Consider the following 16,538-nt stretch of genomic DNA (forward strand, 5'->3'; position numbering starts at 1 on the left):
CAGTAGGTACCCGAAAATCGACCCGCACTTGTAATAATTCGATATTGTAAAACAAAGCTACTATGAGAGATTGCGTTTTGACTGAAATTAAGAGACTGTGCACGAATTAATGTCTTGAAATTCAGAAATCATGCTGGAGTATTCATTTGCGAGGGTGTTTTTCCTAGTCTTGTGTAAGTACATATTCTTGATTTGATTTGAACATATTTTTATTGTACAAAAATACAATTGGGATGGGGCACAAGTTCCATAACTTAAACCGCCCTCACCAATACAAAGATATAATACAATATATGTGTACACAACATAAATAAAGGTCAGTGGATAGAATGGACGTATATACATGCAATTGACATGTATATAATTAACAACAGTGTACAAGTAGTTATCTATTCTTACATATTCTTATTTTATGTAACATTTACATACGAGTGATTTCAAAATTGACAACCATTTTTTCTATTGAATGCTGTATCATTTCATCATTTGTTTTCTCGGAATTTCATTTCGTGAATTAATCATTATGCATCTATTTATAGAACAACGATAGCGAGAAAATAAACGGACCAGGTTCAAAATAAATTTTGCAATCGCGGGTCTGCGGGTAAAAATCAATAACAACAAAGCAAAAAGAAAAACAGAACTCCGATTATTTTTCAAAAGTATCAAATTGGTTAGGTATTAGTTTCAACGTTTCATTGTATCCTACAGTAATAAACTAATATCTGAGCCCAGGAACCTGATATTATTAATATTTCTCACAATTAAAAAATTACCCTCTACCTAATAATACACAAAATATTTAATTAGGTACGAGAATTTTGTTTTATTATGTCAAAAGTATATAACGTCAGGTGTCCTCGTATCTAAAATTCAAATCGCGTGATTACGTTTACTTGTGCTCATACGCCGTGTTAGGTTTGACGTGTGTACACATGTGAACTATTGAATAACGAAATTTCAACTAAAACTTAATTTTTGTTGTTGATATTGTTATTTATGAACATATTCAGTCTGCTTATCTTCAAAAATCACTTTGTTGATTATGGTTATTTCTTTACAATACCATAGTCGTAAACTAAAACAATATTCGAACGCTAGTTTTCTTCATATAAAACGAATTTTGACCTCTGAATTTATATCTCGATTGCAACGTACCGTTATCCTCTGATATGGCGAAAGATCTAAAATACCAAAGATCATTATTTTGTACATAAAAAATGACAAAACAAAGAAATATTTTTTTCAATAAAGTCATGAGTAGATCCCACTAAGATGAAATAAATTCAAATCCAAGATAAGGTGCACCAAAGAGCAATTACAAATGGGCAACGATTGCCATTACAAATCAAGTGTAAACATAAGCGAGTTATCTCTCTTTGCGTACAAAAGCATTAAGACTGCACGGATCCAAAATCTGAGTGCGCAGGATACAGGATCTGAGGTAAAAGTGATGCGATGATTAATACAGCCACGCATGATTGTTTTATATATATATATATATATATATATATATATATATATATATATATATATATATATATATATATATATATATATATATTTGTTAAATTGTGAAATTCGAGAGAAATGAATTTTGCATATAAATGGAAGTGAAGTGAATTGCACTTCCTGTTTTTACGGGAGCATAGAGAGGAGTGGGGTTCACCTATTGTGCCATAAAATGAAACGTTCAAACAGACATGTAACGTACGTTCACTTTTAACTCTGCAGAATATAAAATGTCCTTTTCTGACCCAAACAGAGATTAGATGTGTCATTTGTTATAAATGACACATTCAATTTAAATTACTTATTTAAATTAACAATCACGTATCTTAAAGGGGAATGTGGAGGGGGTTCCGCCCCTTTCCCCTCCCTGAAAACTCAGATATCTTGGACCAATCCCCCCTCCCCCCTTAGTCCACGGCCTCTCAACCGCACCCCTTCCCCTCGCCGCCTCGGAAAGTTTGCTGTCAAATTATGTTTGTTATCAGTTGTTTTTTTTGTTTGTTTTTTGGACAGGTGTGTGGAAGGCGTCCGGTAGCTGCTATTACAGGGCGTACTATAGACGGTACTACTGTTATAGATACTACTATGGCTACTCCTCTGATGTGTAAGTCTCTTCTGTAATAGTACTTCTTTACGGATGATGATTAGTCAACAAATAAAACCATGCATCAGATCTTTCTTTAAAAAAAAATCCAAAGATAATTTGTTTGGCTATACACTAATATTTAGTAAAGAAATATTTCATGTATTTAAACTTTAAAATTTGAATGTTTTTTCGTAACTCTTGATTCAGAACTTTTGTTTTTATGGAGATTAAAACGGGCTAAAAATGGTTCCGACCACCCAGCCCTCCTAAGCTCTGATAGTTGCATTCATTGAGTGATTGAGGGTTTGTTAGATTGTTCACCAATCGCTCTTTTAGAAATTAAAAAGTTTGTATACCCTGTATAAAGCATAAGCATCTAATGTTAATATCTTTTCTTATAATAAATATAAAGTCCCCCTGCTTATATGCTTATAATTATCTATGTATTACTTGTATAAATTTTTATTATGAGAAATATACATGTAAGTACATGTATTTTTTATAAGAAATATACATTACGTAATTATAAGGTGGTAGTCTGTGTTCTAAGGAATACGAAAATTGTCAAAATTTGAATATGAAAATATTTTGATTTCTCTTTACCTAATGATAGTTAATGGCCAAAATTATCTTCTTTAACAATTTTAATTGTTGATCTGATGGGTAAGTTGTTGTTAACTCTTATTTCACAGTCTATCATCAACCTTTTTTGTACTTGTAGAAGCGGTGGTGCCATAGCAGGGATTGTAGTAGGGGTACTAGCAGTTTGCGGAATTGGTATTGCCATCTTTGTCATTCTCGTACTGAAGAAATGTAAGGGGAGAACGATTAGGGGTCGCTCCCTCTGGGGGACTCCTGTATCTAATGTACAGACTGTGGTCTCATACAACAACACAGGTAAGGGTACTGTGATTTCAATCATATTCGCGAGTATATATCAATTTTGGTTGAATTTAGTAAAAATTCACAATTTAAATTCGTAGCATTTGGCCCTATCAATGCATTATATGATTTAAAATTACACTTCGATTAACACTTGATTTTCGCGGAATAACACAACAACGAATTCCACGCAAAATTGGTAATTGACGAATGTGGATGAAACTAAAGAGTTTCTTTGATAAGTTGGTATATATTTTTGATAAAAATGCCGAAAGAATTTAATTTTCTTTATCGATTCCAAACGTGCTCAAACAATTTTTGCTACATATAAAAATTATTTCTTTTAATGCAAATAAAGAAAGACAACTCAATATCTTTTTTTCATTACTTATTTTTCATTCGAAAACAATGCTAATGAAACACGTCATCAAACGATATTTACCTATTCAAGTTGCAAATAAAGTTTGTGCATAGACTAACAAAGATGCCTGTAGGTTCGTGATAATAAATTCATTTTTGACACGGTGATTTCATTTACTAATATTCATAGAAGCCCTGAAATATCATAAAACAACAAATCAATGTAATTTATATATCGAAGCATACCATCAGTACAATACATGTATTTGATAATTTCCATCAAAATAACGTTATCTTAATTTGTTCTTTAAAGTATTTAAGCGGGAGATAAATTAATTCTTAAAATATACATGTAATACATATCTACAAATTAAGTCCTAAAAATATCTTACTCAGATAGAAATGTTCAGAGACAATTTCTCACCATTCTATAGGAATAAGCTCATGACACTGAATGCTTGGCGAGATATCATTATTTCATTGACACCTGACTCTGTAACATAAACAAAATAAATCTAAGAATATTTCTTACAAAAAAAAAGTAATCTAATTGACTTACAAATGACCAATTTACTCAAAAATCTAATCATCATAAAATTCTTATATACAACTGATTTTAGAATCAATTTTTACTATGATAAATAAAACAAATATTAAACTTTATAATCAACACTGTATTCAATATTCAAAAAATTACTTTTTATTCAAATTCATTCACACTGACTCATTAGCACTTCTTGTTGCACGTTAAGAGCAAGTGTTTTTACAATTATATATATGGACATCATACAGCCGATACATATACAACGATTTATAACATACTGTGTATTACAGGGTTGTTGGCATACTATAGTAAGCGATCCAGCTTTTAAATGTACAATAAACGTATTAGTTGGCTCCAGGACTAATTCTAAATCTTAAAGCTTGCACAAATTTTTTCCCTGATTATGTTTTCTCTAAATTTTAATTTCCAGTCCAAAACCCAACCATGTTTCCTCAGCAACATTTTCCTCAGCAACAAGTTTATCCACCCACAACGGCGAACTATGGCATGGGTCAGGGTTCAGCCTTCCAGTACGGACAGCCCCCTCAACAATACGGAGTGCCGCCTCCTGCCTACAATACAAACATTGGATCCGCACCCCCACCAACTTACTCCTCCATGTACCAATGAAAACCGTATATAGCCGTCCTAGAAACTCATTCCTGATTATATCTGCGGTCCGCCTGAAATCTCGTTTTAAAGCACCTCTCGCAGATTTCAAAATGCCGCTTTTCTTTTTATAAAAAATTATAGGCATTTGCGATTGGATATTTTTTGCGGTATAATTGTATGCGAAACGACAGAATAAGTAATCAAAAATACTTGTTCTGTGATGAAGTTTAGATGTACATTATACTCCATAGATTAAGGAGGCTGAATGTTTTACAAGTTACTCATCAGATCTACCGTACAAATTTAACAAAATTAATGCGATTTTTAGCAAAAAACTATACAGCATGTGTTAAATAAAACTCTTAATATTTTCAGTTCAAATTTTCGATATTTTCTTTCGATACCTTTATTTTAAACAGAGATCTTCGTCCTAAGAACATTTATTCTTAAGATCATTGATCGACCCTGTTAGTATAAACACGAGCTTTTAAGTACCGAATTCTAATCAAATTGACGAAAAGTACGCCCCTAAATTGCAACATAACCCCTCATTGTCGGGGCGACCTCAAGGTACTCTAGATAATTGCAATTAGATGCCTTGTTTTGTTCTTACACTAAAGATCAAGCGCGTGTCTGTGATATGTTTGTACATGTATGGAGGTAATCGTTATTTGTATCACATAACGTTTTTTCTCTCTGTGATATTATTTGTCAATTGTTGAATTTTATTGTAATCACTATCAAATACAGATATTTTTATCTGAATGTTATTTTTGCCTTATCACCAGATGAGTTGCCTCTTTATTTCTAGCATTGTATGTGTAATTTATTTATTTATTTTTTTTGTTAATGAAAAATGTTTTTGAAAAAAAGTTTCATGTATTAAATATATAAGTCAACACAAAGTCCACTGTCTATTAAAATTATACTAAGGCATGAAAAACAATAATAAAGATATCATAAATGCTTCATACAGAAAAATCGAAACTTGGTGAGTTTATATCCAAAGGTTGTATTGTAAAGCAAGCTATTTATTTTATATCTATTTTTTTTTTAATTAATTGTATCCCTTTAAACCATCCTTAAGCAGGCTGGGTGGTCAACCAATGAATAATCAGCTCTGCTTAAAATTTAAAGCTATAAGCAACTGTACTTCTATAGGAGATAAATGCAGTCTTAAACTGACAACGACAATCGAGTCATTGTAACACATCTAAGCTCTCACCTGATAGAGTTTAGGGAAAGCCTTTATGTGCCTGTCTATTGTTCATAAAAAATGTTTGTTATACTGAACACAATGTCCAGTTTAAATGTTTAAGGCATCTTTTGTTTTTATTATGTTAAAATAATCGGAACCATGTCCATGTTCATTTAAATATAACTTAACATTAACGTATGTTACTTACACGTGTTTACCATGTTTGTCAATAAAAATAAAACATTACAAGTTAAAACTTGGTTTTTCATTGCAAAGATTTTGCAAAACTAAACGAATGGAATGCAGGAAATCCATCATATTTTGCACCCAACAACGACCAAAGAAGCGTATCGTATCATCCAAACGAATTTTAGAAGTGTTCCATAAAAACTGTCAATTCACAAATCCGGCCCATTATGCAAAACGCAAAAATCAAGACTACAATATTAATATTGGTCAATTTCAAAGGCAAAAAATCTAAGATAATTACATTTATCTTTTTACCCATTTCCCTCCACCCCGTGGGTGAATTGAATTAAAATTTCCCCTTTCCACCGTCTTTATATAAAAAAAAAATCTTTTATGACAATAAAAAAAATACAATAAGATTCTATTAATGTGCACATGTTTATATTTTATACTAGGTAAAAATGTATTGATCAAGTTTGTGAAATAGCCAGGATGGTTTTATCATTTATCACTTGTGTAGGGTTCTTTTTTGTGAAAGTGGCATTTATTGAGACACTTTTTTTTCTTATACCACACTGCACGTTCACGATTGTATGAGGTATTACGGTATTAAACCCTTAAAAATATTAACACCATGGAATGTGTAAAATCATCGACAACTATATAGAACAGTGCCTTATTCATCTCTCTCTCTCTCTCTCTCTCTCTCTCTCTCTCTCTCTCTCAATTTACTTTAAGGTGACAAATACAAATGAATGGTTAAAAAATTAAAATGGTTTTTGATGGAATTTATTTGACTGTACATAACAACAATATTGATTTGTAGTTTCATCTCAGACAAAGACACTGGAAATTGTGAATTTCTGTAAATTTCTGACTCCCTAAGTAATAAGTTCTTAAAATTCTAAACTTTCAATCATATACTAAGTAACATAACCTTTATCGGCATTTCCAATATTTTTTTTTAAATATCGAATATATCAGGTCAGGTCGATCTTAGACACCAAAGGTACTAAATTAAAAATCTATGTTTTCGGCTTCACGCGTTCATTGGTACATGTTTGTTTGACTTTTTTTCATAGAAATGCAAACAAAGACATGAAGTACATTGCAGATATCTCAATGAACAGCAAAAGTTCATATATTGATTTCCCCAGTAAAGACCCCAAAAACTGACCCTTAAATGTAAAAGTATTCATTATTTAACGAGGCTTCGATTGAAATTAAGGAAATATTTAAACATTTGGCTTGATCTAGAAAATTTTCTATTTTTTAATCAAAAAATCATGTTGGAATATTCTTTGGCGAGGTTATTTTTCCTAATCTTGTGTAAGTACATATTCTTAGTACATTGTATGTATAATATTTTTACAAGTGTTTTAAAAACAAATTCAAAATGGTTAGCCTTTTCTTTCTATCGAAATGTGTCTCTTGTTTTTTCAGGAATTTGATTTCATTTTTTAATCATCATGGATTGATTTTTTTTAACACAATACCAAAAAAATGAAATGAACCTTGTTCTTAATACATTTTGCAATCGCGATTTTGCAGGTGTCACTCAATAAAAATTATATTAAAAATACAATTCCTTATAGATTGATTTAACATGTCCGGTTTTTTTTTTTATTAAATTAAGATAATCGGAATTAATCATGCGCATCTTTATTAAACTTAACGTTACGTATGTTCTTTATGTTCTTAACGTTACGAATATTACTTACGAGCTTAATGTTACATTTGTGACTTACACGTTTTTACAGTGTTTGTTATTAAAATTAATATGATATTGTAAGTTAAAACTTGTGTTTTTATTGCAAGGATTTTGCAAAACAAAACGTATGGAATGCAAGAAACCCATCATATTTTGCGCCCAACAACGACCGTAAAAGCGTATCGTATAACAGATTGCACCAGGCACTGTGTGCTTCCAAACTCTTGTTACATAGCTAGAAAAAATATCGAATAAAAGCATTTCAATTTTATGTTTTCTTTAATCCATATTTAAAAGAAATGCTCTGATTTGGAATTATTCAACAGTCAATTCTCTTTGACCTCGTGTTGTTTTAAAACTCCTATACTTGTAATCAGTGCCTCTTTTCCTCGCTGTCGTATTTTCTGTTAGATAAATTCTTAAATTTATCACTTTTAACATTGTTGATTACCGGGTACTTTTGTCCATGTTCTGTGTACATACAACAATTATTTGAGTAATTAGGTAAATGACATGTATTTTGCCTATCAAAATGATTAGTACGTCAGGTGTTCAATAAAAACTGTCAATTCACAAATCCAACCCATTATGAAAAATTCAAAAAATGAAGAATACAATAAATGTTGGTAAAACAGTTTCAAAGGCCAAAAATCTAAGATATTTACATTATTTTTTACCCCTTTTCCCTTACACCCTGCTTTATATTTATTTATTTGTTTTTTCTCTATCCTATCCCTCCTCTTCGTTGGTGAATTGAATTAGAACAATTTTATCAAGAGCTTGGACTTTGGGTAGTTGTATCAAACAGCTAGTAACGCAGGCCTGTCTATTTCACTGCTGGCCACTCAGCCATGACTCTTTGAAATCAACAAGATTTTTCTGGCTTTTGAGCTGAGACTACGCAATCGGTGCATATTTCGCCTAAAACCAGCTTCATTTTAACTTGTTTTGACGCAAGAGATAGATAGCTACGTCCAACCGAAAGTCCAAGGTCTTATTAAAATGGTTCTAAAATCACCCTTTCCCACCATATTTATAAACTAAAAATAATTTTATGACAATAAAATAAATACAGTTAGATTTTATTAATATGCAAATGTTTAAATTTTTTACTAGGTAAAAATGTATCGATTAAGCTAGTGAAATAGTCAGAATGCTTTTATCACTTGTGTCTGGGTTTTTTCTTTTGAAAGTGGTATTTATTAATACAAAAGTTGTTCTTATACTACACTGCATGTATACGAATGTAATGTATGAGGTCTTACCCTTAAAAATATTAACACCATGGAATGTGTACAATCATCGACAATCATAAAGAAGAGTGATTTATTCATATCTCTCTCTCTCTCTCTCTCTCTCTCTCTCTCTCTCTCTCTCTCTCTCTCTACTTTAAAGCGGAAAATAATTAACGAATAAAGAATCATTATTTAAGTATCATAAGGTTATAAAATACTGTCTGGAGTGATTAAATCTAATAAAGCCCAAAGTACTTTTTGATAGATGCGAACTTTCCCGGTTGTATTTAATCACTAGATAATACTCAAAGAACGATTTTCTATTTCTTAGAATATTTACATAATTTTCAGCAATTGTACAGTTAAACATTAAAATGGTTTTTGATGAAAATTGGAATATACATGATTACGAAATTGAATTCTCAGACAAAGACACTGGAAAATGTGTATTTATGAAATAGTCCAAAGTTAAGAATTCTTTTAAAAATCATAATCTTTCAATCATATACTAGGCAACAATATCGGCATTTCCAAATTTAAAAAAATCGAATATAATAGGTCAGTTCTATCTTAAGCACCGAAGGTAAATTAAAAATCTATGTTTTCTACGTCACGGGTTCATTGGTGCATGTTTGCTTGAAGTGCAAACAAAGACCTGAAGTACTTTGTAGAAATCTCAATGGACAGCAAAAGTTCATATATTGATTTCGCCAGTATTTAAAGACCCCAAAAACTGACCCTTACATGTATAAGTATTCATCATTAAACGAGGCTACAATTGATATTAAGGAAACGTTTGACATAAGGCTTGATCTAGAAAAGTTTTTTATTTTCTTAATCAAAAAATCATGTTGGAATATTCATTGGCCAGATTATTTTTCCTAATCTTGTGTAAGTACACATTTGTATAGCTGCAGATCTGTAGCTCTCTGGTTGAAAAAATTCGGATAGACAAACCAGAGAGCTACAGTTCCAAGCGTTGTAAAAACCTCCGATTTACGCCGCCGTTTTTGTGTCGCTCGCTTCGGGAATTATATCCGACTTTAAAAGCATTCAACCGCCTAAAAAATTGGATTTAATAATTAAACATATAGTTTACCCTAACTCTGCTAACTTTGTTTTCCTTTCAATGGTTCACAACGGCCATCCTTCGCCTTGGAATGTCATCGTTTTAAAAAACTCGCCTTATGACAACCATGTTTACCTAGTAGCGAGATCTCGGGTGCGTCGATTTACCCAAATGGACCCAAATGAAACCAAATGGACCCAAATGGCGATTAAAGTGGAAAACAATTATAATAAAATCCTTATTACTAATATTATCACTTGTTTTAGTCATTTCATGGGGTTGTCAGCCGTTATTAAGAAAAATAAAGACCCAAATGGCGACCAAAATGGCGATTCAAGCGGAAAACAATTATAATAAAATCCTCATAATTTAGGGAAATTTGGAAAAATAAAAGCCGAAGGTCCAAAACAATAATTAAAATTATTTCAGTATATCTTTAAAAATTGTTTTTGAAAAATAAAGATGAGCATTTTATCTCGATTTGTAAAAGTATATAATGTATGTAATTACATGTGTATTCAAATAATATAAATATATATATATTACATGTATATATAATGCCACAATTAGGAATGAAAGATATTGTAATGCTTGTAAAACTGGTGCAATTGAAGATGAAACTCATTTTCTTTTTCAATGTAAAGCCTATTCTTATCTAAGGAACAGCTATTTTAGTAATTTTTATAAGATTAAGTAAAATAAATATTGCCAATAACTTGGACAAAGAAAGATACATTTTACATGTATGTTTAAATAGTGAAATACATACTATTTTAAATATTACTGTTAAATTCATTAATGACTGCTTTGAACACAGATGTCAATTAGTCTAAGGAAATGTTAAACTGATCTATATAGATCAGTAAAAATATATATACTGTAGTAACTATGTTTATAATAGTTGTAGTACATGCAACTATTGTAAACATACAATGGTGTTCTTATATATTCATTGGGCCTTTGCCAATTATTGTAATTGTGTTTGTGCCAATAAAATATTTGTATTTGTATTTGTATAAAAATAAAACAACTTTTTAAAATAATTTTAATTATTGTTATGGACCTTCGGCTTTTATTTTTCCAAATTTCCCTAAATTATGAGGATTTTATTCTAATTGTTTTCCGCTTGAATTTGGGTCCATTTGGTTTCATTTGGGTCCATTTGGGTAAATCGACGCACCCGAGATCTCGCTACTAGGTAAACATGGTTGTCATAAGGCGAGTTTTTTAAAACGATGACATTCCAAGGCGAAGGATGGCCGTTGTGAACCATTGAAAGGAAAACGAAGTTAGCAGAGTTAGGGTAAACTATATGTTTGATTATTAAATCCAATTTTTTAGGCGGTTGAATGCTTTTAAAGTCGGATATAATTCCCGAAGCGAGCGACACAAAAACGGCGGCGTAAATCGGAGGTTTTTACAACGCTTGGAACTGTAGCTCTCTGGTTTGTCTATCCGAATTTTTTCAACCAGAGAGCTACAGATCTGCAGCTAACATTTGTAGTATGTATAATATTTTTACAGGTGATTTCAAAATAATTTCAAAATAATTCGCCTTTTCTTTCTATCGAACTAGTCCCTTGTTTTTTCAGGGATTTGATTTCATATTTTAATCATCATGGATTGATTTTTTTAACACAAAACCGAAAAAATGAAATAAATCTTGTTTTTAATCCATTTCGCAATCGAGATTTTGCAGGCGTTACTCAATAATAATAATATTAAAATACAATTGCCTGTAGATTGATTTCAATTAACATGTCCGGTTTTAATATGTGTATTCGAAATGATGATCAAGTATACTAATATTCAAACAAGTATACAAATCTCTCAACATTTAATTCATATAATCTAATCTCAGAGAGAGAGAGAGAGAGAGAGAGAGAGTAAAACATAATTGTACGTATGTCTTTCTCAATAAAGAAATTGAATTAGATATGTTATTCAATAAACATTAAACCAGTTTTTCTTCTAAGTCCCAAATCAGTTTGTTTAATTTATGGTAATTTCTTTACAATATTTTTTTTTGTGAACAAAAACAAAACTCGAGCGCTAGTTTTGTTTGGATAACAACGAATTCTGACTTGTGTATATTGTTTGTACAAGCTTATCCTTAAATATAAAAATAATTGAAAGGATTTGACTAAACAATGAAAAGGCCCAAGTCAACCATTTTATACATATAAATTTTTAGATATCGTGTCTTGGTCTCATTGAAAAGAAACACATTCAAATAAATTTAAAGCCAAGATAAGTAATTTACGATTGTATGTAATGTAATAATAATGGGGTTACTTCTCTTTGCGTACTTTTTTGTCGACTCATCGCAGGCCTGCGCGGATTCGAAATTGAACAGCTGATCTGAATGAAAAGTGACACCTACATGTTTATATAAACGATTATAACGTACATGTATGGTTTATAAAAACCTTTATAACGTACATGTATGGTTTATAAAAACGTTTATAACGTACATGTATGGTTTATAAAAACGTTTATAACGTACATGTATGGTTTATAAAAACGTTTATAACGTACATGTATGGTTTATAAAAACGTTTATAACGTACATGTATGGTTTATAAAAACGTTTATAACGTACATGTATGGTTAATATAATCGTTTATAACGTACATGTATGCAATAATACATGATAATTTATTTTTGTGATATAAATTAGTGTTTAAATGACTTGCAAAATTCGAGAGATATGAATTTAGCATAGAGAATAACGCATTCTGTTCTCACGTCCGCTAAGAAAAAAACAAGGTTTACTTATTGAATTCTTACATTAAAATGAATCTTTCAAGAAAGACTTTCACTTTTCAATCTATTACTGTTTATACGCTTATTTTTACTAGATTAAGATTATATCGGATATCAAATATATAATTTGATTTAAAAAAGTAAACATGCGCGGATCTTCTTATGTAGAAGGCCATTGGGCGAGGGCTCCGGATCCACCCACCCACCACTCCCTTAAAATTCATATTCATTAAATTCAAATGGCTAACAAAATCAAGATACATCGGCTTCTTTACCCTACCTTAAACTCCACCCCAAAACCCAGTGGATCCACAGGTGGTTTATTGAAAAATTATGTTACATTTATTCATGTGCTGTGTTTTTTTTATTCGGACAGGTGTGTCGAAGGCGTCAGATGCTTGCTATTACAGTTACTACTATAGCTACTACTACTGCTCTTACTATTCTTCGGATACTAGTTTGTAAGTCAAAGTACTTTTTTAACAATGTTTGTTGATTGCATCCATTGAGTGAGGGTTGAGTGAGGGTTTGCATATCTCGTTTACCATTCATCCGTTTACAATTTGATATACATATATATATATATATATATATATATATATATATATATATATATATATATATATATATATATATATATATATATATATATATATATATATATATATATTTCTTTCAATAACAAATATATTATCTTCTTGAATGTGAATTTAGGTAGGAGATGTAGATAACTTTATAGAGAGAAATACATTATGCCTGTTGTGTAGGCTGTATAAGAAATTAGTCTAATACTAAACTATTTAAATGTTTTACACTTCAAGATAGTTTTAATATGATAGCTAAAATATCAGCTGCAAAATTTTAAAGATAGATCTGATAGGTAATTTCTGACCACCAAGCCCTAGTAATAAAAAAAAACAATTATTGTCCATCACTCAACAATAATTGCTTTTTTCACTTGTAGAAGCGGCGGTGCCTGGGCTGGAATCGTAGTAGGGATGATAATATTTTCTGGGATTGTAGCTGCCATTATTTTCTATCTTGTATGCAAGAATGTATGCCCTGGGAAATCACCTTTTAGCCGCCACCTCGGGCGTACTCGTGTAGTCAATATACCGGGTTTGGTTTCTAGTAACAACACAGGTAAGAGTTCTGGGATTTCAACGACATTCGTGGGTATCAATTTTCGTGGATTTAATGAAAAACTTGCACATTCAAGTTACGTAAATTTGTACCATATCACCCTATTAATAAAACATATTGATTATTAAAAATTGTAATTCGATAAACATTATTTTGTTTTACGCAAAGTAACCCTATAACCAAACACACGCAAAATTAGTTACCACGGTGTCTGTTTAATGAGTTGTACATGTATTTTAAATTTTCCAAAAGTGTTATTATTGTAAACGTGTTCGAAATTTGTACACTGTCTTGTTGTTTTGAATTTAGAGAAATTAATAGTTTATCAAGGGCGTTCATAGCTACAAAATTAGTTCAAAGCGGAATTTAGATAACATTTATTATAATTTTATGAATTGTTAAAATTTGGACTTCAGTCTGAAAAATGCTACATGATCAAGAAGCCAGGACTAATACGGATTTTTAAAGATTGCACATACATATTCATTACATATATTTTTCCTTTTTGTAGCTCCAGTTCAAAACGCAACTCTTTCTCAACAACACGCTTATCCGCCCATTACAGTAACCTCTGGTCCTCGGAAATCACTTTTTAGCGGCCTTTTAAGCGGCCACTTCGGGCGTACTCATGTAATCAATATACCGGGTTTGGTTTCTAGTAACAACACAGGTAAGAGTTCTGGGGTTTCAACGACATGCGTGGGTATCAATTTTCTAGGATTTAATGAAAAACTTGCACATTCAAGTTACGTAAATTTGTACCATATCACCCTATTAATAAAACATATTTATTATTAAAAATTGTAATTCGATAAACATTATTTTGTTTTACGCAAAGTAACCCTATAACCAAACACACGCAAAATTAGTTACCACGGTGTCTGTTTAATGAGTTGTACATGTATTTTAAATTTTCCGAAAGTATTATTATTGTAAACGTGTTCAAAATTTGTACACTGTCTTGTTGTTTGAATTTAGAGAAATTAATAGTTTATCAAGGGCGTTCATAGCTACAAAATTAGTTCAAAGCGGAATTTAGATAACTTTTATTATAATTTTATGAATTGTTAAAATTTGGACTTCAGTCTGAAAATGCTACATGATCAAGAAGCCAGGACTAATACGGATTCTTAAAGATTGCACATACATATTCATTACATATGTTTTTCGTTTTTGTAGCTCCAGTTCAAAACGCAACTCTTTCTCAGCAACACGCTTATCCGCCCAATACGGTAAACGATGGTATAGGTCAGGGTTCATCCTTTCAGTACGGACAGCTCCCCAACCAATACGGAGTACCTCCCCCTGTCTACAATACCAACATCGGATCTGCACCCCCACCAAAATACTCTTCCATGTTTCGATGAAAACCTCGCCGCCTAAAAAACTTAATCTTAATTATATCTGCGGGATTATTATCCTCGTAAAATTTTGAAAAGTACTTCTCGCGGATTTTAAGATATCTTACATTAGTTATTATAGGTAATAATAATTTTAGGCACTCGGAATTTCATATCTTTGCTAGTTGTACAAGGCAACACAATATTAAATTATCCGCGTTAAATCTCGAAAAGCACCTCTTACGGATTTTTGAATTGCTGACAATAACTATGAAAAAGAAAATAACGCATTCGCGTTATTGTAATTAACTCTGTCGTATGCACTTTTTATGCAATAATGTTTGAATTTATCTAAACTTTTACCAAAAAGTTTACGGGAGCTGGATGCTAAACCAATTTCCTATCAGATCTATCTCAAACTTTGATGAAAAAAATAGTGCAATTCAAAGCAATAAGCCATATAGTATATGAAAGTTATTTAAATAACTGTTTTTATGTAAACGACTGAATCATTATTTTACCCATTTTCTGTTTTTTTCCGTATGATACCTCATGTAGTGTGTAACCCTTGGTGAGCCCCTATGCATTTGATGTTTCTATGATTTCTGATTGGTTAATAATATTTAGGTATCTTATTACATTGTTAGCGTCCCGCATGTAAACACTGCAAAAAATCGGCGTAGTTTTTAAATATAATATATACTCTTATCAATATTTTTAGTTTAAAAGTTTACTATTATCTTATATCTTTGTACAGAGGTCTTCTTCTTAAGATAGTAATGTTGTCAAAAAATAATTTATTTGGAGAGGGTTTGCATAGGCTGCCTGTTCTCCAAATCTCTGTGAATTTTCGATAAAGTATACTAAATTTGTTTTTAATCAAATACAGAATTTTTGAACCTGAATATAATCTATGCAATCTTACTAAAAGAGTCGCTTCATTTCCTCTTTGTATGGATGATTCATTTTCTTTTTCAAATGAAATATATTTTTGTAAAACAGTTTTATGTACTTAAGAAACTGAGGTAAACATCAAGTCCTTTATTTATTAAGTCATACTACATTAAGGCTTGAAAAGCACTGACTCTTAAATAAAAGAAGACGTCTTTCAAATAGACTTATGTCAGTTTGGTGAAAAGTATATTCAAGTTTTTATTGTAATACAAAGATACCTCTCATTTTGTATTTTATTAACCAAAGGTGCGACTATATCTGTTTGCCATTCTTTAAAAAGTTGGGTGGTCAACAAGTTAACCACCAGATCTGCCTAAAAATTTTAAGGATGATAAGGCCATAAATATTTTTTTGTAAAGATAAAATCCAAGTATTTTAGCTTTTAAGTTGGAAAACATTATATATATATATATATATATATATATATATATATATAT

General features: G+C 30.9%; 2 protein-coding genes across 3 annotated transcripts; both read left to right on the top strand.

Moving 5' to 3' along the window:
- The first annotated feature begins 8 nt into the window (after positions 1-8).
- LOC128159732 (uncharacterized) lies at positions 9-4,618 on the top strand. Its single transcript, XM_052822914.1, has 4 exons — positions 9-173; positions 2,026-2,116; positions 2,820-2,995; positions 4,315-4,618. The coding sequence occupies exons 1-4, from the start codon at positions 131-133 to the stop codon at positions 4,512-4,514; spliced, it is 510 nt and encodes a 169-aa protein (XP_052678874.1). The 5' UTR covers positions 9-130; the 3' UTR covers positions 4,515-4,618.
- Positions 4,619-7,105: 2,487 nt separating this feature from the next.
- Positions 7,106-16,530, top strand: LOC128161806 (uncharacterized). Of its 2 annotated transcripts, none has more exons than XM_052825213.1 (5): positions 7,106-7,212; positions 13,041-13,125; positions 13,629-13,807; positions 14,319-14,477; positions 14,987-16,530. In XM_052825213.1, exons 1-5 carry the CDS (start codon positions 7,170-7,172, stop codon positions 15,172-15,174), a joined length of 654 nt encoding a protein of 217 aa, XP_052681173.1. In that variant the 5' UTR covers positions 7,106-7,169; the 3' UTR covers positions 15,175-16,530. The 2 variants fall into 2 exon arrangements, with proteins under 2 accessions (XP_052681173.1, XP_052681172.1); XM_052825212.1 differs by lacking the exon at positions 7,106-7,212 and adding an exon at positions 9,576-9,720.
- Positions 16,531-16,538: the final 8 nt, after the last annotated feature.

This window comes from Crassostrea angulata, chromosome 8 (assembly GCF_025612915.1).
Source record: "Crassostrea angulata isolate pt1a10 chromosome 8, ASM2561291v2, whole genome shotgun sequence".
Classification (NCBI taxonomy): Eukaryota; Metazoa; Mollusca; class Bivalvia; order Ostreida; family Ostreidae; genus Magallana; species Magallana angulata.

Coding starts and splice junctions, on each gene's coding strand:
- LOC128159732 (XM_052822914.1), top strand. CDS start 131: ATGCTGGAGTATTCATTTGCGAGGGTGTTTTTCCTAGTCTTGT. Junction 2,117..2,819: donor TATGGCTACTCCTCTGATGT/GTAAGTCTCTTC, acceptor TTGTACTTGTAG/AAGCGGTGGTGCCATAGCAG. Junction 2,996..4,314: donor GGTCTCATACAACAACACAG/GTAAGGGTACTG, acceptor TTTAATTTCCAG/TCCAAAACCCAACCATGTTT.
- LOC128161806 (XM_052825213.1), top strand. CDS start 7,170: ATGTTGGAATATTCTTTGGCGAGGTTATTTTTCCTAATCTTGT. Junction 13,808..14,318: donor GGTTTCTAGTAACAACACAG/GTAAGAGTTCTG, acceptor TCCTTTTTGTAG/CTCCAGTTCAAAACGCAACT. Junction 14,478..14,986: donor GGTTTCTAGTAACAACACAG/GTAAGAGTTCTG, acceptor TCGTTTTTGTAG/CTCCAGTTCAAAACGCAACT.